Genomic DNA, 24766 nt, shown 5'->3' with positions numbered 1-24766 from the left:
TGGCATGTACATACACTAAACGATGATCTTTAAAACAGAAGACTATTTTTGATACTTAAAAAGCTTACGACCGTATATCCACGACTATAACGAGTAACTACATAGCCAACAGGCAAATAGATAATGTCTGTTTCCCGGGACAACTCTATCTGATCTGGTGCTAAAATTCGATAAGTCTAAATACATTTGAATCCTGTGAGGCCCATAACGTCCTTATATAGAGTAAAACATAAAGTAAATATATGTCCTCTGTAATAGTATTTATCAACGACTGGCTTGATTCAGACCTCCGTTCGCTTTACGCTTTGGATGGGATCAAAAGACATATTGGGTACTAAGCATTGCTGGTCGCTTATAAGGCATCTTTTTAGCTCTAGCTTTATACAGTCAAACCTAAATGAACCCTGCACGCTGGCCAGAAAATCCCGAAAAAGGTTCGTCTAACTTCAAATAGGCCAAAGAATTCTGCCACACTTTATGCAGAAGTATGCGTACAATGTAAAGCATTGCGGGTGAAGCCGTTACAAGAATATTGAAAGTTCCTTAATTAACCATGATTACAGGCCTCTCTAGAACTCAACGGAAGCAATAATTAGCCGACTTTTGTTCACTAACTTTACATCTTACGCAAATACAAGTACCCCTTAATTAGCAGACAAGGCGGAAAAACGATTGGTCTGCATTCATGTAAGAGTGGTTACGCAACGGATGGAGAAATCAGTCTCCATAAAGGCGAGTGGGTGTAAAATATCTACCTATATTTAGGATCAAAAGTAATATTATTCGTCCGTAAACATAGAAATTGCAATTTGCAAATTTCTGTGCATCGATGTCTTGTCAGCAGAGAGTTATAAGTTTAAGAACGACGATTTTCAAAGTAGCGTAGTAAGTGTTTTGTAACTTTGCACCTTACGTACGGCGTAAGTTCATGGGCGTTTTCAAGGAGTGATTTTTAATGGCAGACCTTTGTGATTTCTGCAGACGCGGTAGCCTAGACGATTTCTATTACGGGCATATTTTTTTTTGATGATTACGAATAGCTTCTATCCAATAGTAAACTTGCGCACTGTAGTCTCGTAAGGCCATTTTTGACTATGCGAGTTTGAAGACAATATTTTGTAATTAGACGAACATGGCTAATGGGCCAGTAACTAACCCATAACGTTGACCCATATCTAAAAATGCTTATTAATGTAAATCCATGACCAACCTGATTGTGCCGAAATCTACGGATAGCGCCTGCTCATAATAATTACCTCACTTATAAATGCATAAGGGCTTGTATGAGATCAAAATTAAGCGTGGTATAATCTTGATAAAATTCTCAGTTTAGGTTATTGATCAATAAATCACTCTCAATTGTACTTCATCTTCACAAACTGTTTCGTTCTGGTATTGTCAACACATTTTCCTTCTTGTATTAAGGAAGTATGTCGCACTACTCGTTTTAGGCGAACCCGCTGGCAATAGGATAGCTATTCAACTTTCCTGGCGAAGTCGGGACCTATTGAGTGACAACACAAACGGAGCTATCAAGGTGCCATCACCGACAGAAGAAACTGAATTAAATATCGAGTCGAGAAAGTCCGGTATAGGAGGCACCGATCATCCCAAAGAAAGCGACGATGGTGACACCAAGTCGAATCAGCCCGGGCCAAGCAGCGACCAGAACGAAAAGGACAACAAAATCGCGAAAGATTCTAAAGGTGGCAGCAAAGATGTGTCTAGTGACCTTAAAAACAGAACTGCAGATGTGACCAATACCACCCGAAAGGACAAAGGACAATCGGCCATTACTAGACGGCCATACGTTGGAATTACAGCAATCCACGAACATCCTCGTCATAAAATTGTCGAAAATGAGACATGTCTACAGGCCGGTGGGTTTATAGTGCTATGAACTCTTAAATATTTATGACATATTAAGTTAACTCTCAAATTAATTCAGTTATTTTTGCTGAATAGTCGTTAAGCTATTGGACTCATAAATTATTGCCTCAAGGAACCCGAATCGGTGCTAATTATCATACGACGAATAGTGCCCATCGTTTCGTAATTTTATTCATTTCAGTGAACGTACTTAGATAATCGCAAACTACTTAATATCCATGTTTGTCTACTCCTCTTCGGAGACGCCCTGTTAATTATCAGAACTCGATAGCGTCGAATGTTTTTTTGAAAAAAAAAAGTAAATAAAGTAAATGATGGGTTACACTAACGGTACGCTATCCACGTATCCGTCAGCATGCTCAATCTAATTATGCTTATGTTCGAGTTCCATGCGGTAAAATTTACGTGAGACGTGTTCAATGTCAATTAGATTTTGTATTCCAGAAAAGAAATTCTGGTATAGAAGGTCTCGAAACTATGTGTACAGTTTAAAGACGCTATATATATATATATATATATATATATATATATATATATATATATACATATGCGTATAAATGATCAAGTCAGCGAATCTTTGTATTATATATGTGCTTATTTTTATGAGTCTTGCGTAAAACATGTACCTATAAAGTACCGCCATAGTGACATTTGATTTTACCATTTATATTAGTTAGGCGCATTGTCCCTAAAACTTATGTTATCAACGCAAATCTTTCGTAATCTGTGCGACAGTTCATCCGGAAGTTAAACTAAATAGGAGCGTCGTTTAATGATGGGTGAAGTTCTATACTGTTCTTGTACGAATGGTCCTTCCTTATGCCTTGAAATCGGCCTGTGTTTACGCACAGCGCTTTAAGCGCGTAAGTGATTAGCAATCAGTATTTAGGGGAAATTTGTAATGACCCAGGATTATAAGGCCCAATAAAAATTACCCTCTACATTGACGATACGATGAGCCTGTCGCGTTCATAGCAGCTTGGTCTATCAACCACTATCGAATGCGATATAAATATATATCGAAACATTAATATTGGTTCTGTTATTTGGCTTCATTGCAGCTTTCCACGAGTTCCCATCAGACATCTTCTCTCATCGGGCTCGCGCTCGAGGTGCTATCATTATTCATATGTTTGTTGCTATATATATGTTTTATGCTCTAGCCGTCGTCTGCGATGATTACTTCATTGCTTCACTTGAAGAATGCGCACAGGTAAGGGCGTATAGCTTGCAGAAGCCGCAAATATTCTTAACACAGCTCCGTCCAATAGTTGCTAAACTATTATTCTAACACATCATGCTTCAATTCAACGTGGTACAGTTCACTAGACGACTTGAAGCAGCGCACTAATGAGGTTGCAACAACACAAGACAGGCTCCTGTCTGTATCGTTTATGTACAAGACCTCATGCATGTGTACACAGTTACGGAAAGCTGTCAGACGTTCTAGATCGATCCTGAACAACGATCTGAAATCAAATACAATTGGGCAGAGTATAATGATATTGCAAAAACGCGCTCATTTCCTATAATTGACCAAGTCATTTCTACCATAGGCTTCTGGCGGATAAGTATTGCTTAGTACCGACATGAATACGCAGATTGCCATTACGCATACGAGAGAATGACGTTTGGTTCTGATGTGACCGTTTTGGGCAGGAAGGCGCTTGACAAAAACCCAATACGAATACTGACGAGGCTGTTCATTCTTCCAGCGTTTGAACCTATCAGACGATGTAGCTGGCGCGACATTCATGGCCGCCGGTTCCTCAGCACCCGAACTATTCACTGCGATCCTTGGCGTGATTGTCGCCAAAGGTGACGTTGGCACGGGAACAGTTGTAGGTTCGGCCGTATATAACGTTCTATTCGTGATCGCCATCTGTGGATTATACGCTGGTCGCGAGGTTCCGGTCACGTGGTGGCCCCTGTTTCGCGATTCGGTTTTCTATTCGTTCACCGTCATCGTCCTGATTATTGTGATATATGACTCGAGGGTATCTCAGGGTGAATCCACTGTCATGCTTCTACTATACGGAATATATATCGCGCTCATGAAGTAAGTAATGTTCATCGTCCGACTGATCCTAAAATGCAAGGACCCGTTTATTAGGAATACGACCAAATTGTCACGTACGAATAATTATATATATTTTTTTTGCAGATTTAATCGTACGATTCATCTGATAGTTGCGGCAAAGTTTGGTCTTTCTGATACGGTTCAAAGTCGTGAGATGGATACCTTGACTGGTGATAAGCAAAATAATTACGGAGGCCCGACTAATTCCTGCATCTCGTTTTATGAAGCTGCTCTTATAATGCTCTGTAAACCGAACTTTCGACGTAAGACACGGTTCTGGGCAGCCGTCAAACGGGTTATGCATAATCGCCGAAAAGCCCTACAGGGCTATGGGAGGTTCACGCGAAGGTAACCTCTAATATACAGTTCTTCCCCTAAGGCATTATTTTCCATACAATAAAATCAAGACAGCGTACTGCGTCTAATATGTACTGAAAAGTTTAACTTTGTACGGTTGTATAAAAACAAGTGAGTCGGCGAATATCAACAAATTAAACATGTACCTAATTCAAGTCATTTGATTATTTGCAGTGAAAGTATAATCATGACCAGCAACAAGAAGTTCAACTGGCGAATCCGACCACCAATGGAAAACGGCATGAAGGATCAGGTCTTATACTGGATCCGCGTTCCTCTACTGGCTACGTTAGAGTACACAATACCGGATTGCAGGAGCAATCTCGGTAGTAAGGTATTCCTCGTCACGTTTGCCATGTCGATCTGGTGGACTGCCATATTCTCTTACCTGATGGTTTGGATGGTCACGCTAATTGGCTTTACCATGGGTATACCCGACTCTATCATGGGTAGGTCTTTTCCGCTTGACAGCTTCGTCCTTGTCGAGTCACGGATGAACTTTCACTCAAATCGAAAAGCTGCAACCTTGTAGAACGTTTGGATGACGCCATTTTTTCTTTACGATAGAACGCTATTAATTCACTGTAGCAGGTAGCAAAAAGCGGTCACTGATAAAACGGATCTTCTCGTCTCAGTGTTTGTTGGCTGGAAACAAAAGAAACAGCGTATAAGCTACATAGGACACTCCGTCTTTAGTTTCTGCAATTGCAAATATAATGTGGGACAGATTTTTCCTCAGTCGTACGATTTTTTTTGGCCCGTTTCTAGGCATCACGTTTCTAGCCGCAGGAACCTCAATACCGGATGCATATGCCTCGCTGTTGGTCTCCAAACAGGGGCAGGGAGACATGGCGATTGCCAATTGCTTTGGCTCAAATGTTTTCGACATTCTAGTTGGTCTTGCGGTGCCGTGGCTTATCCAAACGACATACATTGACCCCTCCGGATACGCCATCATCTTTTCAAAAGGACTGCTCTACACAGTCGTATTGCTCTTCTTAACCATCATCATTACGGCAAGTATCGAGCCTGATCAAAATAACAAACAACATTGGTAAAGCTAATTCAAATGCCTTTACCAATGTCGTTTTTATGCCAGATACAGATTTTCCATGATCAAGTATTAGTACCTAAGTGAAAAGTCTGCCATTTGTCACACAGCATTGAAGAGCTCCCTTATTTTTACTGCAGCAGAAGAAAAACAAATGACTAATGTGTAGATCACACTGTAGTTGTAGGTCTGCGATGATACTGGACCGCTGATAATTCGTAGGCATTAGATGCATTCGTTATATCATATACGGTGGCTCTACTACCCTATATTCAACCGGTTGATATTTATCTAAAACGCATCGTTCATTCTTTTATTTATTTTTTTCCTTTTAATTACAGATAGTTGCTATCCAGCGCAGCGGCTGGCTTCTAACAAAGAAGCTCGGTACCCTTCTAATGGCAATTTACGTAGTTTTTCTGATTTTATGCTCCGCTATCGAGTTTAACGTGTTCTCGCACGTGAATCCGCCGACCTGCGCGGAACCTGACGAATAGGTTCAGCCAGCGATGGGAAGAACGGGAGGGGGTAAGGTAGCAGAAAACATGGGAATTAAAGTGCAGACGATAAAGAATTGAATGAAAAATGCCAAAACCATACAAAATAAGGACAAATCAAATTGAGCTCTATGCCGATGCTTTTCGTAGAGCGAGTGTGTATACGATAACCAATTCGTGCATGATAGTAAATACAAATCGATCGATGATCTCTGCTAATAGCTTGCGTCGATGTATATTTACTTCAATACAACCATAACTAAACAAATTATACACTACAGTGTCAAAAAATATATTAATTTCTGCGTACGTAAGTATCTCGTGACTCAGCCATGGTGCTACCGTGTCTGATGGGCAAATACACTAAGGAGACAAAGCTTGACTATACTTAGACAATATGAAGTCTAAAATTTGCAAATTTATATGCAGAAAGGAAAAACGCAAGTCAAGAAGATCATGCGAGAGCGCAGACTACAATAATTTATTTCATCTAGTTTATTTTTTTAAGTTATCTACAGCATGAAAAAGAAAACAGACAGAGAAATATGTCTGACAAACACAAAACCATCTAGCGTCATTAGTGTATAGAAAACTCTCGCTCTTAAGCGAAATAAATATGCCAGATCTCTAGATGCATGCACGTTACGAACCCGTCGTGCTAGTCCTTTCGGACGTTGACGGATGGGTGTCCTTGATGCCTACGTAGATGACGACAAAATCATACTATAACACACACAAATAACCGTCAAGTGCTACAATAAATAATAATTTCTCCGTTCAGCCCAGTGGGCGCGCCTTGATGAACGGACCTAGAACATATTGTAGTCGACAGTAGAGAAATTTCAGGGAGTAGCCGCTATGATATTTTACAGAAAAACCATAAACAGAAAGGCAGCCGCATCACTATAAACCACACCAACAATAATGACGACAACGACCATAATAGCAGAATGAACTAGCAGCAATTGGTCGGAGCATCATTCACATCACCTTAACGGCCTTCGTGACGTTAAAACCTTTTACCAGGAAGAGAGACCGTATACCTAAATGGTACGCTCTTAAATCTACTATGTAGGCACCCTACGAACCGCAAGAGTGACCAACGGTTGTTGGCCTTATGCAGTATCAAATGCTGCCTATGGCATTTGATTTGACATTAATGAAATACAACGAAACAGGACTACATAAAGGAAAGGCTGCCTAAGCTGTACTGAAGCCCAGGTTAATAATCGGCTCATTTAACAAAAAGCGAAAAGAGGAGAGCGATGAAATGATAAACAAATGCGAAAAGGTATTGCAGGAAGACGAAACTCAGCGAAAATGAAATCGTTGAAACTCAATAATGCTGACAATGGCGGTGGTGGTAATGGCGACGGTCATGCAACATTAAATAGCTATGGAAACTTCCAACGACAACGGATTCGATGATGATTTACTTCGTACGATCTAGATTCTTACTAGTCATTATCAACTGATACTACAACAACTATTAAGTAAGTGCGATTTCTATAAATCATTGGGTGTACTTTGAAGGACGCGTGCACCATGCCATGTTGCGCTTTTGCAGAGGTCTGTGTGGCAACGTGCATCTAGACACACGTCGTCCCACCTCCGTGCGCAGCTCCTCATCTCGTTATTTGATGTTTATGTTTTTGTTGAGTGGCAAAACGAATGGAAAAGTGTATAGAAATAAGACAATGCCTGTGGAATTGTGTGGCTGATTGTTGCAAGTGAGAAAAATCTAAAAGACGAAAGCAAAAAGGACAGCAAATAGGACGCAGATCGAAGGAACAAGAAAGAAACATAAAAGTAAGGGAAGAAACGGTAGAAGAAAGTGTGAGTTGAACGAAATGCAACGTATGACTGGAATCTAGGCTTAGAACAAACGAAGATACTTATGGTGAGCTTGAGAACTGTTAGCTGAGCAAAGATAAATAAGGAAATATTAACTAAATTTCTATTTGCGAAAGAAAACAAGAACGATAAGCTAAAAATAAATCCTATACACACTGACGGCAAGAGAAAAAAAAAGGTTATGGAGACATAGGCAAAGGGAAATCGAGTGAACGGTGGCGACGATCTAGTAAAGGATCAAGAAGGAAGTAGCAAAAATAGGAAAGATTCGATAAGTTCTAATTGTCCTATGTCTCCACTAAACCCAATCGCTGTTGCTGCCCTATCTACTATCAACCAAATGCTTTCCTACTGTATAACACCTTGTCCGCCGCCGATCTTTCATCTACACTCAACGCTACGTCTTTCAATATATACTCACACAATACTATAGCCGAGTACCAGTAACTGAAAAAAGTAATGACGACGGATATGTGAATGTATTTATCTTCGTAATCTCGTACAGACAAAAGAAAGATGAGCCGATGGCGACCTATTTTCACCCTGAAACTCTTCAACGCATAAAAAGCATCAGCAAGAAAAACTAATAAACATTAACGGTAATATTCGGCCGTGCACTATTGTATGGGACATGAGAAGAACAGCAACATATACAGTAGACGCATTATTAGGTATCCATTTACGATCTGTTATTTCAAACAGAGACGCCTTCAAGAACTTCACGTCTTTCATGCGATATATAACTAATATCTAACGACATCCTCTACCAACGACAGATTTGGAACGGCACAAGGGTCTGTATTTTTTTATATTTTCTGGATTATATCGCTTAGTTAACGAATGCATGGAGAATTTTCTATTATTGATCACAGAGACTTCAGCATGATTATCCACCTATTGCTTTCAATTGAATTTTTTCAATGTTCGTATACGGCAAAATGTTTTATCTATCAGCCTGCTAGTACCTAATTACATTTATATGTAAAAATGTCATAGATGGCCTTAGGTGTCGAAAAGGTTCGTTGTGGAGCAAAAATTTACTGGAGACTGGGTCCATTAAATTCGACCTACCTTCACAGTTGTAATTACATATAGGTCGACCCTGAATAGATACCTTGAACTTTGATTCGTAGTCGTTCGTAGCTCCCAGAGGAGCTTCCGTAAAAGCACAATATTTTATGTAAAATGTTCGTTCTGGAAAGGTTCAGTACCACAAATAACAATAATCACATAGCCATCTAATTTGAGACAGTTAACACGGCTCATACGTGAGAGGATTATGTGTCGACTAGGGCCACGATACATTGCCGCAGTCTTTCATATTGAACATCAATAACCGAAGTTTCGACGATTTTAAAGCGTATTTCACAGACTCGTAGACAGCCACGCACATAAAACGACAGACACGCCTGAAACACAAGACAAATACAAACGCCTAACCACCTTCATGATACTTAGGTATTTATGTAGGTCAAATATAATTAGATAGGTATAGCGATACACATATCTATATACCTTACGCATTATTTCTATTTACAACAGTAATATCGAGCATAGCCAAGGCATGCTTGAACGGCAGCGAAATGTTAATGTCCTCCAGGCTACGTACGCGGACATATTGCAATCCAAAAAACCTACGACGACGTTTAAGTATGTAGTAATATCTTCCGAGTCTTGTCGGAAAATCGTGTTCCCTTTGATATACAGCTTAGATACGAATATACGCGTGCACACACACACACACACACACACACAAAAACGAATTACTCATCTGGTAGTTATTCTATTCGTGACTATATACACGGATGTATAACATGGCTAAGATAATAAGGAGAAGACCAAAGTCCATCTAAATAAATTTATAGACATTAATTATGAAACTGACTTCCACACTGCTAGCTCAATAAAAAAGTCTTTATGAATCAATCTCAATAAAAAGAGTTACAACAACCGCACTACAGAACTGCGCCATTTTTCGAAGGTAAATCGTAGAGTTTCCAAATTTTTGCACGATACTACACAGATGACTCGTATAAAATATGATAATCCGTTAGCATCATTACGCCAACATACAGTACGATAAGCCCCCCAAAAATGACATATAATGAGTGAGTGTCAGTGGGAATATAGGTAGAAAAAAAATATATGACACATAAATTATACAAGAAATCATGCCGTTCGCAAAAGGCGAGGTAAATTTTCGAAATTAATTTCCACGGCAACACGGAAAGCGGAAGACGGCATAAACAGACAAAACAGATATATACTAATCAGTGTACTAGTAAAAGCTGATGAAACGACTGCTGTTTGATTATCATTATGATTTACAATTCGCAGAGATAGCTGACCAAAGGGTACCTTATGCAAATGCTGAATTATATGGAAACATACGTGCAAGAGAGCGAGATGGGAAATCATGTCACTAAGTAGAAAATATAGAATAACCTATTGCCATTGACGGACACTGAAAGAATCATGTATTTTTTTTCCTAAAATCAGTTTTACAGGGTGTGACCACCGCACAGATGGCCATAAGGTTCCAGATGTAATCTCTAGCTTAAATGTTTCTAAATTATGCGCGTTCCTAATGTCAGCTCGGCTTGTAATAACGTTTGAGTTGTGTAAATATCACTATACTCCTTGCTGATTATATATTCGAAATTGATCGCCGTTGAGCTACAGATGTTACCGCCCAGAGCAGAAGTATCGGTGTTCAGAGACTTCGGAACTTACAAGGAAATATTAGTTTTGCATTTACGTACATATGAGCGTTCATATAATGCGAGCTCACAGCAAAAACTTCTAGCAGTTATTACGATGCGCCATACCCTGCATACTTAATCAGCAGATCTATGTCGATTCGTAATCGTTAGAAACCATTAAAATCATAATTAATTTACTCACAATGACGAATGCCACAGTCTTTCACGCGAACGGCATCTTTGTCGTTCCGTAAATGAGTCAAATATAGAACCAGTTGACCAGGGACTATATATATATATATATATATATATACGTAGCTACACAGCAAAGTTGAAGGATCATCTGTTCGAGATAATATTCTCATTGTTTTCCCTATGTTCCCGCTAAAGTCATATTATTGCACATAACAGCATTTGATTGGTGGATGGTTTATTCAATGTTTTTCTTTAAACCACATCTAATGATTGGCATGTTCAACGGGCTTCCCTATGCATTGCCCTATTTCAGAGAGCAGTAAAAAGCGCTGGCTGCCGGACTCTTTCACTACAATTTTTTGCTTCAAACATCCTTTACAATATGCTTATTAGACACATTGAGTACAAAAGCGAGTATCGAGCCTACGATTACTTCACCAGTTTTAACTTGAACTATGAGTTTCCCTCGCTACCATTCTCATATGGATAAACGACATATGAAGTTAGCCTTATATATATGTGCGCCGCATTGCAAAACGAATTAGCTCTCACTTTGTTTACGATACGAAGGGATTTTCTCCTCTACTCCACGCTGAGTGGAGCCATTTCGTTGCCATTCGAAGCAAAAGTATATGGGGCGTATATCGGTCGTACGCATCGCTCAGCCGATGCATGGACCTGTTTGTTTCGTCCCATATATATACTGAACTCTTTCACCCATCGCTGATATACACCATTTGCTACTGTCCTGTTACGAGTCACCTGTCGACTGCTACGTATTATTGTAGTATTTTACAATAAAAATAACAATAAATGAAGAACATTTTTCAGATACGTAGATGACACAGCGCAGTTTCCTGCCCATGCGTAAGCTTCATCCATGCGAACAAATAACAACAATGTAAGCAACAAAAACGAAGTACGTGTAAACTTGTTTTCACGCGACAATTCACGTGAAGTTATAGGGGTTCGAGTGAAGTATTGCTGCTAAAACGGGTCGCACAATAAGGCGATGAAATCGAAGCGTCGGACGATAAGTACGAACGCGATTAGTTAGTATTACCATGAGAGAGTCTGTCGTTTGGAAAGGGTTAGATGCCTTTTAGAGACTGATGGCAGGGAGACAGACCCTGATCTGTCGATGTACGGCTTAGTCACAAACAAATACGGTAGTATGATATTAGTCGACTTTAATTATACCTTTACTATTATATAGAACGAGATAAAGCGAAAATGTCTAATTTTGTTAGTATCGACGGACTAAATGTTCTTCAGAACTATGTTGTACATACTATATTTTGATCGTTGCCATATAGAGGTCGCCACACGTATACACTGTATTGAACATTTTATGTACGAGCAGACAAATAATGACGTCACTCATTGTACTTTGTTTATGTTCATACCGTAGCATTTCTCCCAGTTTTCTTTGATTCAAATAGGCTAGCTTATGTAGTACGCCGAGATAGAGCGCGTCAAGTGCTATTCACACAGGCGAGACCCTACTTTTTGCTTTATTTACTCCTTGCCAGTAGAGATTATTCGTTGTCCACTGTTTGTAGCATCTTGTTTGTAATATATACATCCCTCTGTATCGTCCCTCTTTCCTTTCGAAAGTGTGGGTGTGCGTGTGTGTGTGTGTATGAGAAACAGCACGCCGAGGGCAGGATCTGTGCGTCGTCTTTTCACTCATCTTTCCAGTGCCCCGGATGGTCCGACGTCCTGGACAAGCCTATAGCGAATGTTCGCTACACTGGCACGTTCAAGATGGCAGCGATGACTCGATAAAAAGCAAAAACAAACTGGAAACAACAACTAAATATCGAACACAAGAAAATGACAAACAATTAAATACTAGTAAGTGTTCTAGCAACTGAAGGATACATCTTTGCCGCTATTGAGTTAATCTAGTTAGAAAAAAAGGAAGGGGCACAATGAGAGCAGTAACTGGTTCGCGGAAATATTCACAATTAAATAAAACAGAAAATAACCGCTAACAAATTAAGGGCGTGCGCTTAAGATCGTTGAGTAGAAATCTAAGACGTCCAGGAAGAACCGAACGAAGCACCCAACAGGAACCATCATTAGCAAACGAATACACCAAAGCGATGCTGGATTATGTAAGTTGATTATCAATTAAAAATGAATGTAATTTAAAAACGAATAAATTGTAATTTGTTTGTATGAAAGCAGAGTATTTTCTTTTTTCGCTATTTTCCGTTGAAAAGTTTGCCACGAATTAACAGAACCTAGTGAGGCATCTGGGTATTAAAAATTGTACCAAACTCCCCCGGTCGGGCAGTGTTCGCGTACTATAACTATGTTACCTAAACGTTCCGAAGCATAAATAACCAATCAATGCCGCTCATCTGCTTGCTAATACAAGGGACTATAAGGTCCAACGAATGAACGCACCGCATAGAAATTGAAGCTTCAAAAATGTACGCTTTCTATAGGTCGTACTGGCTGAACCTCGATGAATTCCCACAGAAAATATCGCTCCATGGGCACAGGCGATAAAGCCAGAGCAGCACAAAATCGAACCGGGCACGTTCGCGTTTTAAGTGCGGCACAAAACGATACAAAATAGAAACTGTGAAGTTTAATAGCTACTTAAAAAGGTTACTTTTTTTTTCTCTATATTTAATATTTATTTTTTGCCATTTAGATTCTTTTATATGGGTATATAAAAGAAACAACACTGGATAATATATATCGTTGGGTATTTCGTGAATTTCTAGAAGATACATCTGATGGGAGGCGATGCGATTGCTTACGCGTTAATGAAGACGGTCGTTTTTGCCAAATGCATGTAGGATTCGTGTGTATTTTAACATGATATTTCACTGGGTGTGTTTTACTTATACGTGATAATTGTATCAAATATTAGTTGACGAACGCTTCTAACAGCGTCAAACAAGTCATACAGAAGATGAATGGCGTGGGAAAAACGCTGCTTGTTCAAACTATATTGAAACAATTATAGACAAATGCAGGCTCTATTGATTTTAGATTCTTTGTACTTTTAGGATAAAACAAACACGTAAAATGATTATTTGGTAGCATCATTAGATAGTGTTCAGTGCACATAAACAAATACCGGCGCATTCGTTAAAACGGCATAGTGGCTTGTTGAAAGTATTTTACCAAAGATATTCGTATGATCTATATTGACAATGATAATGCCAAGACAATGTTGGTAAGGATGGTAATACACGGCTGATCTATTTCTGCGTATTGAAATTGAAACTAAACTTCATATAGTGTAGTGCGTGTTAGCTAATTGCAACCCGTTATGAAGCGAGAGCTTATATCTTATTATATCTATATTAGGAAATTTCACAAAGCACCTTCCTCTTATTATCATCATTCTCCTAGAATGAATTCGGATGATTGGCTAGATCATATATTTCGAAAGCATTGCTTCACGTCTTTGTTTTCAGTGCCTTCGTATCTACTCTATCTTCGCGATCCGATAGAGCGCCTGTGCGAATGATGCATCGCAATATTGTCATATTACGCGTCCATAGACACTTCATCATGTTTTCTATGCTTCAGCCTCGGTACGCATCAATCTTCCTTCGTCGCACAAGATACAAGCGTGACCTCGCTTGTCAAAAAGCAAATATTGGCTGGGTAGTCTAACAAAACAGCTTAAGACTTAGTAGCCCTCTGCTTATAGTGTGTTTCGCCATTAAGCGTTCTCAAGGTCTTCGCAGCTGTCTCCGCACTGATATCACGCTGTGGTTGAGCAAGGAGTTCATATCCTACAAAATGTTTTTTGATCGATGCCGATCTCAACAGCGGCGGTAAGTAAATAGCATGCAATTGCCAATGTTCACCTTTCCGTCCATGCCACCCCATAGAGTAGGGGAAATCACATTCAAACAAATTGTCGTATTTGACCAACAACCGTTTCATACAAACCGCTAAATCTTTCCTCTCTTCCACAGTGAGTTCGGTAATTTCTTGAATATGCCGTTTAGGCAGAAGCATTGTCTCATACGGCCAGACCGCCCAAAACGGTACAAGGACCACAAAATACGTTGTTTCGCAGACAATTCGCTCTTTTCTAGCCAGCTCCTTGTGCGCATAGTCGAGCAGCATTGGTCGCCCATACTTTTTAAAGTACCTTTTCTGTGTACGCTCCTTGATCCGGATTTCGTTCGGTAAATACATCGAGCACCAGATCTGTCCATGAGGATGCGGATTTGAACAGCCCATAATGGCGCCACGATTCTCAAATAGCTGTACCCACGTAAACCGTGTCGAAAGTTCAATATATCGCTCAATCCAGATGGCAATTACAGCCTCAATATCGCGATGTTCCATTGTAGCAAGGGTGAGATTCGGGTCGGGGTGAAAGCAGACGACCTCGCAGCGTCCTCGTCCGGTTCGTGTTTGGAAAAAGTCGTCCTCATCTACCCTGGCTTGCTGAGGAGGTTCTGGTCCGTCTTCGAGAAGAGCCGGAAAATCATTTGCGAAACACCAGGTTGATGTGTACTCGGGATTCTTTTGCCCATTTGGCCTCACCGCCCCTGGCGACAGCGGATTGTATTTGGGTACGTCAAATTCCTGTTTTTTGACTTCTTCTCCCAGCCACGGCCGCTGTGTGCGTTGGGGTGACACAAGAATCCATTCATCGCGGAGTGGGTTGTATCGCGAGTGTGGGTGCTTCGTTGAGTCGAACGCCTGTAAGTAAAACGGCATTCTAATGTATGAAATTATTACCAACATATATTGTATATATCATGTAAGGCGGAAATATAGGTGCTCTAGATGTAAGTGGCGCAAAATGGAAGCATCAGTCTTACATAAATCATGTTTTTAAACATCAAAACACGTCCTAATTCATTGAAGTAAATTTTCTCACAAATTACAAACAAGCGAATACCATACGTTAAAAAATAACAGTATATCTACGTATATGTGATACAATGTAATAGTATATTGTAGAATTGAGTCTGAAAGGTTCCTTAGTTTCTAAAATCTATCGAGCAGTTTACTTCACTGCATCAGCCATATATAGCTGTTATTCAACCCAACAGCGGGGCAAATGATTCTTAAATCAACCTTTGAACCCTAACTAATTAAGTGAGAATGTAATCAAATTATTTATCAATCTAACATGACTTTATCTTTAATAGCTCGAACTGACACGCGGAGAAGTAATCGCATCACCGTCGCTATGAGTTGCAATCTCTATCGCAAAGATGTGGCTGAAGGATCAAGTACTCTTCAAAAAAAAAAACATTTCGAGGATACCAATAGACTTCTTAGGGCCTTACTATGAAAATCAAATATTCTTTATTTTAAGTGCCTAGTTAAAAGTGATCCGTGCTTATTTTATCCAATACTTCTCCTCACGCATGAAACAGCATGTTCCGGTCTTGCCCCCTGGTGACCCTTAAATCTGAATTTCAATACGTTTGTCACAATTATTTTGTCCACATTTCAAAGTAGCTCGGAAGTCTTCAAACCGATAACTATATATTTGTATATATATATATATATATATATAAAACAAACCTTTGGAATTTTCACTAAGAGGTAAGATGTTTTAATATTTCTTTTCTTTTAGCAACAAGGCTAGCTCGTAGGACTATCTACGTGAATATCACATAGTGACACTAACTGTTGTGCGTTTTGTGCGGCCTAAATGAGCCTAGAATGTGAATATTATTTCATATTTAGTTTGCGATTACTACCGACAACATGGCTACGCTCGCGTTCCGTTCTGCTCGTCTTTTGATAGCTAGTTCAACGACCTTTCAAAACGGAGACAACAATTTTTACGTACTCTCTGGCCTAGGGCTAGTTCACCCGTTGCATCTTTGTCTAATCATTCATTAATAGTAGCCGGCCTTAAAAATGCCTGATCGTAGCCAATACAGGAGCCTTGCCCGCAACTTCTAGCGGTGTGGAATTAGATCCATTCCTACAGGTGCTTTTATTATGCAGCTCAACGAGAAATCACTTGGGAACGTGGGGCCGTTAGCTTCGAGTAGATCAAAGGCAATCGTTCCCCTTGACACAAGGGAGCTTCGACGAATTTCTTTTCAGAGAGTGCCTGATTAGTACGTGCACAAAGCAATATGCAAACTAAAGCCAGCTGAATATTTTTCGCCCCGCAGCTTTGTTTGTTTTACTGCAAACGGAACGTTATCCGCATCAGTGATGTTTTTGTAGCTGACATGCAAAGTTTGCAACATGCAAACGTAAACTATTTACGTGCATACGATAAATATGTACAGGTAGCTATCTAAGCTAGAATAGGTTCAGGCTGCTAATACTGATGTTAATTAGATCCTAAGTATTGCCCACCATAACGTGAAAGTCAGGCTAGGGTAAAATAAATAGTAGAGGTCATACTGTAACTTCGACTTATGTTATTAAGAATATCAAGAGTTGATGTTCGCTAGCGAAGTTTTGGAAGCAGTACGCATTTTAATCCTTACCTATTCAGTGTACATAACTTTGCACACCAATACGGTACTTTAAAAATCTGACGATCAGCAGGACGGACTACGGGCCTGACTCGGATTGCGGACGGCCTGTGTAACGTACTGAAAATTAGGTTACAACTGAGCAGTAAACTCAATTAAATAGTAAAATAATAATAATAATAATATTAATACCCATTATAAAGAATGTTTTGTATAACTTCATTTTACAAGTGTATCCGTTCAAGTTAGCGTCAATTCGTATGTACCTGTAAGTTATTTCAATGCTTTTAAGCTATCCACGTCATTTATGACACTCTTTTGCAGGACATTATAGACATTGTAATGTTTCTGAGTGAATTCGCTCGTTCACAGCTGATCAGGCAATTTGATGTAAACATTCGAATAAGATTATAATAAATCTAGATGAGCGTCAATTTGTCATTAACATGTATAATTGACCATAAATAAATATATCCTGATGTCGTTTGATAGTCTGACAGAGTTTGTTGCCGTTCAGCCTCTATGCGGCTATATAACTGGTAGTTTAATCTCTGGGATAGTACTTGAAACGAGTGGCTCCACGAATAAAGTGAACGAGAATAGAAAACTATAGACGTTAGGGCAAAATAAGGATGACAATATTAGCTCACCATTAGACAAATAATCGAGAACACAAAAGAAAGTTATATAGTACTCATAGAAAAAAAAAAAAAAAGTCAATAATTGTTTCGTTCCTATATTCGATAACGGTCCGCTCTTATAGGGGGCAACAGGTTTCGTAGGCAAAAGGTTCTACTATACAAAAGCTGGTTCTATCAACGTTCAGTTCAACTCGTCAACCAACGTAAAGCTCAAATCGATATGTCCCACTTATCTAAACAAAAGTTAATTATATCAACAGTTCCTATGTAGATCAAGTTTCTTCTTTGCAAATTAACAAACAATTAAAAGACACCTCACTAACTTCAACCCACGTTCAGTATTTACCTACATTAGCTCCTAGATGGCGTTGGCTCATCAGTTTTACCATTGGCGCCATTTTGTCCGGAACTCAACAGTTTGACTACCTAACCCATCATTCGTTTTGTTACGACGTTTACAATGGATACTCACCATTTATGTCACACTCAAGTACTCGTCTGACACGCCCCTAACGGCAACTTTCTACTGCAGAGCTAAATACGACAGATTACATGCATCCGCTAATGGTCTCAAAGACCCAGAAGCATACAGTCTCCCTACGGATTAACTGTCGTCTGCCGAACAGTTGAGTGTTCGCTAGTTGATAGCAGTTTTCAAAGAGGGATGTGATCGACACATGGCGAAAACATGATAATTGCCTGCAGACAGGAACGTTTAGCCGCTGCACCGCTAATAGTCAAATGCGACATAGACTTCACTAGCCTGTACCTTGAATAATATCGAAGGGTACGTATTCATTCTGAGTAAATGAGAGAGCCCACCCGTCAAACGGATACGCACTTTGGTGAGTGTGGTTATAATGCGCCTGTTATCGGCCACTTAGGGCCGCCCTCGCAGGCGGATGCTCTCCATAGGAGAGTTATTTTTCGAGGTTGTGTTTCACGTTTCTCTTCGGAGAGTCAGCTCAAGTAGTCGGGGTATTCACAAAGACGTCTATTACGTACATATGAGTAGTCTAATTAGGGAATCTAGAGAGATTTATAGATAGAAATAATAGCCTAAAAACGGAGGTACAAGGGTTAACCTTGTTATCATAATTAGAAACCCTTTGTTATTTTATTGTTTCAACGAGTTCACCAAGTAAACCGGTTATCGCCGATGTACTCTTGTTGTCATGTTTCGGTCGTCTGGTTAAATTCCCCTTCCTGTCGAACCTATCAAAAGTTCTCTCTCCCTAAAAGGGGTGAAAGGGTTAAAGCTATACAGAACCGCTGAAATCAAACTGAAAACCTAGAAAACAGCTCCACATTTTCGAATTACTAGTACTGCTTATACGAGAGCGCCCCAGGCATCATATGCAAACAAATATAAGTTATATCGATGAGCACAACCTGCACTGTTTTACTGTCATTATCGATCACCGACACAGGCGTGTACTGATCACATTAAATCCAGTAATTATATTACATTAACTTTTGGTTTTGTTTGTCAAAACAACTGATATTAGGCATATACGTGTATTGGCTGTTTTTTTTTTGAACTAAGTTAGTCGCCACAATCCGAGCCATTAGGTATTATTCAGTGAACAATGGATAATTTTGGAAGTAGCTATGTACAAACCATATGAAATGAGGGTTGGTATAGTCAATGTACATCTATCTGAGCTGCCATGGCTAATCCATATTAGCCCGCCAAATTTTTCAAACAAGAAAAAAGGGACTGCCTTTTTTTCAACTCAACGACAATTGTAGATGACACTTTGCATAAACTTTACTTTCTATACAATTCGAAAGAAAAAAAAAAAAGCTGAAACATTGGGTAACGCAGTGTTCCTTTGCGAACAAAAAAAAACGCTTCAATTTCTACCGATATTGTAAAACGTAATTTTTCTAAGGTTATAAACAGTTTTGCTCTGCAGAACAACTAAATATTATTATTACTTATAATAATAACAAAAATTCATACTTAAAATCTCTATCTCTCGTAAGCCAGCGGCGTAGGTGAGCACATACGAATACATTAATTCAAGATATCAGTGTTAAAACGTAGCATATCCGGATAGATACCCATTTCTAAATGTTTCCATAATCTTTTGAATTGCTTTAACAATAAGTACGCCACACATTATGGCTTCATAAAATGCACATGGCCGTCGGACGAAGCTGAATGATAGCGATGATGTAAAAGGAAGAGAAAAATCTATGAAAGATTGTTGATGTATATTTTTCAATTTGAATTAACTAGTGACCTTAAGGCGCTACCAAGGTATACCGACAACCCGATTACCGACCTAACATACTTATGATCGTTGCGTAACTCTGCGCTGAAACGCAGGGCGCGTCTACTAGCTTACTATCATCCTTTTATAATAAAATCTAACCTTTTATACGGCAGATTACTCAGTTTGTGTAGCAAATGTATGTAAGACCATCTAGATGGTCAGCATTATTATCGGTGGAAGTGTACACCAACATTAGAACAACTGATTTCTTTAAATCAGCCTTTCGGAGGTTTTCAGTTGACCTACCCAGAATGTTACATTTAATTACTGAACTGTTCAGTCTGTATCGGAGACGACACTTTCTCTACTTCCGGCGTTCTACATTTATGAGGCCAGGCTGAATTGACTCAAGTAGACGGACTTCGAACGAGCGTTTATCAGGTATTGACTGGAAACGTAGGATGTGCGTAACGTTGTAAAAAGAGATAAATCTAAGGGTTTGCCATTATGAAAGGCGCGCATCAGACAAAGGCCTTTTGCAGTTTTGCTTTTGCGTTAATGAATTTCTATTTACTTAATAGAATAATGAATTTCTCTTTGATGACTTAATAAATTTCTATTTATGGAATACATAACATGGGAAGTAGTAAATGGTACGTATGTGAATTAGCTTAATCAAAATGTGATTGCTTTTTTTTTCTGTAACTGGCCGCTCGCACCAGGCATACATTGCTCAGTATCGTTAATTATTTTCTCACTAGGAACATCTATTGTTGACTGAAAGAAATTAAAAGTTAAAAATTAATTAATAAAAAAAAATGAAAGAGCGGTAAAAAAAATAAATCAAAGAAAGCTTTTTTTACCTACCTTGATATGGGTTTACGAACTTAGAATATTCGTACTGGATTAAACAAAGTTATCTATATATATAAATATATATACATATATATACGCTACGGCACGTAAATTAGGAGATTTTTTGGCGGATTATTCACTGTGAACGGCGTACGCCCATCCGCTGCTCTCGTTCTGCAAAAAATAACAAGCTCGTTATGAAAATTAGCTATTATTCAGTCTTAATGTGCTGGACGAGCCCCACCAGAGCTGAAACGTATTTTTTACCCGAAATCAGCGCTCTGCGCCTTCATGCGGCTTTCGAGAATCCGGCAAGGACTTTCATGAGGGACACAGGAAGGTCATCAACAGAATTAAGGTTTAAAGGGCTAAAAAATCATGAAAATTGCCCAAAGAGCCGTTTTTGATATATTTGGATTTTTTTAAATAGAAATACAGTGCATGGCATAGATAAAGAGGAACATATGAATTGCTAGTTGGGTTTTCCAGATAAGCTCCAACGTGTAGTCTTTTTAAAATTGTTTGTTTCGTTTAACATTTCTTCGACCTTTTGACTATTTTGAGCTCTTGCATTTTTTGGGCTGGTTGTAATTCAGATATTTTGTATCGCTCGAATTTTTTGTACTCGATGTGACACTTTAGCGGGTTCACACCTAGTCATATTGCTTCACGCATGGTAGCCATTAATAAGCTGTTTCCGAGCTAAAAAGATATTCCTACAATTACCAATAACTGGTTTAAATCCGAGATTAAAGCTGTTATTGCGGTGAATGGTGGCTATATTGAATAAGCCTGACCGCAAGGAATAACATTTTTGGCATACCCAAAAGAAATATGTGTGTTAATTTAGATAAGGTATTAGAAGCAAAACATCAGCAAATGTTCTAATTACATGTAGAAACCTGTATATATATATATATATATATATATACAAGATGCCCCAGATATGTACACACGAACTAAATGATTGATTTATTAACACAAAATTAATATTTAAATTGCGTAAGAATACGTATAATTTTACGTATTGCCGCATACGGCCAAATGAGCATTGTGTTGATCAGTACACTGTTGATAACGGGCTATTGATTCACAAATTTGAACAAACACTTCATTTTAGGCCATGGCCTATTTTTGCTTAATTGCGGCTTTCAAATCGTCCTTCGTCATTGTTCTTCTAGCGTACGTAGATTTTACTTTCGTCACACTAAAAAGTCGACTGACGGCAAGTCTGAAGATCCCACAGGGTATTTATTGGACCCGATCCACATGTTTGGAAGATTCCTTGGAAGAAGTGATGCTTGGCCATAACAATGGTGTTGTGCTTCTGCTCCGCCTCGTTGGAAATAAAGTTTGCCATCTTTGTCAATGTTCTCCCGAACGCATGGCAAAACAGATCTTTGTAGGAAATTCAAGAAATAGCCACTAGTCACTGTACTGTTAAAAAGGATGGTCCACTCCTCTGCCTGCAATGGCGTACTACAGTACAACTCCTGGCAAATGGCGTTTCCGCATAACATGTAGATTTATAGTTGCCAGCGAATGTAATCACCATTGTGCCGTTTAATTTGTGTGTAACTTTATCGCTCCAGACAATCTTTTCAAAAAACTGTGTATCCTGCTTACAAAGAACATTCGCAGAATTAGTTTTCCGTTCGGATCCATTTTTCAAGTATAACTTTTCTATTTACGACACTTGGTTTGCTAATACCAAGCTCACAACTTGATTGTCTCGCAAATGTTTGGGATGTTTAGCTATAGCCTCTATTCTTGATCGGCGAAACTCGTTGACGCTCTTGGTCTTTTGAAAGTTGAAGACTAGCGACGAAATGAGCAAACGTTGGGACCTAAATGCTATAATTTAGCAGATTTTTGTCTAAAGTATAAAATGAGTTGGCATTTCGCATGTGATGGATTATAGAATTATAATTCGACCATAAGTTGGCTCCAGTTAGTAGGAAATGTGTGCGGTATATTCCACGTGCAATTCGCGGAACCCTAATCAAGAAAAACTCACCGGGAGCATACGATCGCCATAGGCAAGGCATGATTTAATCTCTATCGTCAGCCAAAGAGACCCCAGGCGAGAGAATGGTGTCACCCTGGAAAAGGACGAAGTTCCGTGGCAGTGTCGAATAGATTCGGACGTAAGGACATCAGAGGCATCTGCTACTATGGCATACCCGCCGAAAACGAAACAATGAATGCAGTTCGCTCTACTTGAGGCTCATGGGTCGTTGCGGCAATCGAAAGCACGGCCTGCTTACTTGATGGCAACGCCTCAATTACTTCCTGGATGGAGCAAGCAAATATCCAACGTAGGCTTCAACTCGTTTATTCTCCCGATTAATTACGGGGCTCTCCATGTCCTAAAAAAGGCAACTGGTGGTCAGGCAGATGCCACTATCGATTGACTTCGAGAAGCCATCGATAGGAAAATTGCCTATGAGGACGTTAGTGATAGGTACATAGCTGCCCAAGGGCTGCCAGTGTGTTGGGCTAAGTGTGTAAAAAAAAAAAGAGGATTTCTAGAACATATTAAAAATCATGACTTTAGACCAACGAGCGCAAAAATATTTGATTTTTGCTTTTTAATCAGATTCGTTTATAACTATAATATAAAACCGAATTCGTTTATAACAGCCTAACATATATGTACAACTCAATTTGATCTTAAACGTAGCGGCCGAATGACAACTGTTTCAAACGTACTTTTGTTGTATCTCATCATTCTCCTTTTCAAAAAATTAGCAATTACGTACTTGTGCTCCATTTATTTTTATTAAGTAAAGTCTCCAGACTTGTAATAATCCCTGGAGCTGTTGGCAGAGGGCACACGTCAGACTTGCACAAAAAAAGGCCGTCAAATCGGTGGCCAAAGGTTGTCTTGCGTACGCTGACCCACGTACTTCCGCATTTTGGCTTTGTGCTATAATCCCCGAGTGCAACCAACAGCTGAGCAGTATAGCCAGGAAGCTAGATGAGCTTCAAACTACTTTAACGAGTAGTTAGTTTGGATTTAAAAGAAATTTAGCTCTGTGATAGGCAAGATCTACAACCATGCGTTCTAACCGTTCTATGCGCCAGCACAACTGTATATATGCGTGTTGAAAAGGAGTATGTATGTGTATAATATGTAGATAGCGTAATTTTTAGAAAACGATATTAGAAGCTATATATACATGTATTTTTGAATCGTTGTAATATCGTTTATTTCCACGGCAGAAAATCTAGCGCCTTTTTAGAAAATTGAGCAAAATGAACACTGTCTTATACCAGCTATATATAAACTCAAAGCTTTCAAATGGGCAAACGAAGATAAACTGACCCACTCCTCTACACGACGAAGTTTAATTACGTCATTTTCTCCTGTTTCATTACGGTGATAAAAACATCCATGCAGCATAGAACATATTTGCATTAAACACAGCTTTAAGAACCATTTATTGATAGTCAGAGTGAGGAAGACCTGCATCCGGCAAACAGCCGACCTAGGTTTTTTCTTCCTTGTAGACGAAGGAACTATAACTGAAGCCTTGAAGGAGTTCCTCTCTTCAATCGATCTATCGCGATTCGTTTAGCTGCTCCTAGACTTGATCAATAGAGACAGTGCCATAAATGTGCGTAACGTGGGGAACGCCGGATTTGTGCCACGGCGACGCTTACCGGAAAATGACGTTTCTAAAAAAAGCAGCACGGCTAGAACTTGTATTCGCCCATTTTATTACATATATACATATAAAATTAGGTGACAAACATTTTAACATGTACGTTCATGTTGTTTAACAACACGCAAATAGTCGATTCAACTGATCAGATATAAAGAGCGATATCTTCGCTTTATCTACCACAAGACGAGGAACTCTGTCGACTGGCATAGTAAATATCGCAGGATGGATTTATGGGATTCGCTTACATTATCGTTCTTCATTTATCTGACCCATCCAAGCACTAATAAGCCTCCGCTGCTACGTTT

The 24766-nt window shown here is 39.3% G+C and overlaps 2 protein-coding genes across 16 annotated transcripts in view; one reads left to right on the top strand and one right to left on the bottom strand.

The window, feature by feature from the left end:
* LOC111244765 (sodium/potassium/calcium exchanger 3-like) overlaps positions 1 to 24766 on the top strand; it is a 30844-nt gene that overhangs the window by 5725 nt on the left and 353 nt on the right. Inside the window, exons 2-11 of one of the 9 annotated variants that reach the window (XM_086979362.1) lie at positions 1452 to 1880; positions 2952 to 3103; positions 3606 to 3949; positions 4055 to 4318; positions 4502 to 4776; positions 5096 to 5343; positions 5720 to 7775; positions 8235 to 8523; positions 11458 to 11527; positions 12244 to 12815. In XM_086979362.1, the coding sequence (XP_086835488.1) occupies positions 1452 to 1880; positions 2952 to 3103; positions 3606 to 3949; positions 4055 to 4318; positions 4502 to 4776; positions 5096 to 5343; positions 5720 to 5875 (1868 nt within the window). In that variant the 3' untranslated portion in view covers positions 5876 to 7775; positions 8235 to 8523; positions 11458 to 11527; positions 12244 to 12815. Of the gene's footprint in view, positions 1 to 1451; positions 1881 to 2951; positions 3104 to 3605; positions 3950 to 4054; positions 4319 to 4501; positions 4777 to 5095; positions 5344 to 5719; positions 7776 to 8234; positions 8524 to 11457; positions 12816 to 24766 lie in introns of those variants that run through there. The other 8 variants (XM_086979365.1, XM_086979359.1, XM_086979367.1 and 5 more) reach the window with 8 other exon arrangements.
* Galt (Galactose-1-phosphate uridylyltransferase) lies at positions 13253 to 18576 on the bottom strand. Of its 7 annotated transcripts, none has more exons than XR_015320467.1 (3): positions 18186 to 18576; positions 17085 to 17180; positions 15180 to 15318 (listed from the first exon to the last, which is right to left on the bottom strand). XR_015320467.1 is itself a non-coding variant. In XM_022794041.2 (2 exons), the coding sequence occupies exons 1-2, from the start codon at positions 18186 to 18188 to the stop codon at positions 14281 to 14283; spliced, it is 1041 nt and encodes a 346-aa protein (XP_022649776.1). In that variant the 5' UTR covers positions 18189 to 18551; the 3' UTR covers positions 13253 to 14280. The 7 variants fall into 7 exon arrangements, 2 of the variants coding, with proteins under 2 accessions (XP_022649776.1, XP_086835494.1); XR_015320466.1 differs by having other exon boundaries at positions 17085 to 17192; positions 18186 to 18575; XR_015320468.1 differs by lacking the exon at positions 18186 to 18576 and adding an exon at positions 18064 to 18178 and having other exon boundaries at positions 17085 to 17192.

This window comes from Varroa destructor, unplaced genomic scaffold, assembly GCF_002443255.2.
Source record: "Varroa destructor unplaced genomic scaffold, Vdes_3.0 BEIS01000002.1, whole genome shotgun sequence".
NCBI classification, from domain to species: Eukaryota; Metazoa; Arthropoda; class Arachnida; order Mesostigmata; family Varroidae; genus Varroa; species Varroa destructor.
This window is presented reverse-complemented; position numbering and strand designations above follow the sequence as displayed.

What these genes read in the sequence shown, in the direction of transcription:
- Galt (XM_086979368.1), bottom strand. Translation starts at nt 18,111, where the DNA reads ATGGCGCCAATGGTAAAACTGATGAGCCAACGCCATCTAGGAGCTAAT. An exon ending in AACGCCATCTAGGAGCTAAT is followed by an intron (nt 15,319 to 18,063) that starts GTAGGTAAATAC and finishes TTTTACTTACAG; the next exon opens with GCGTTCGACTCAACGAAGCA.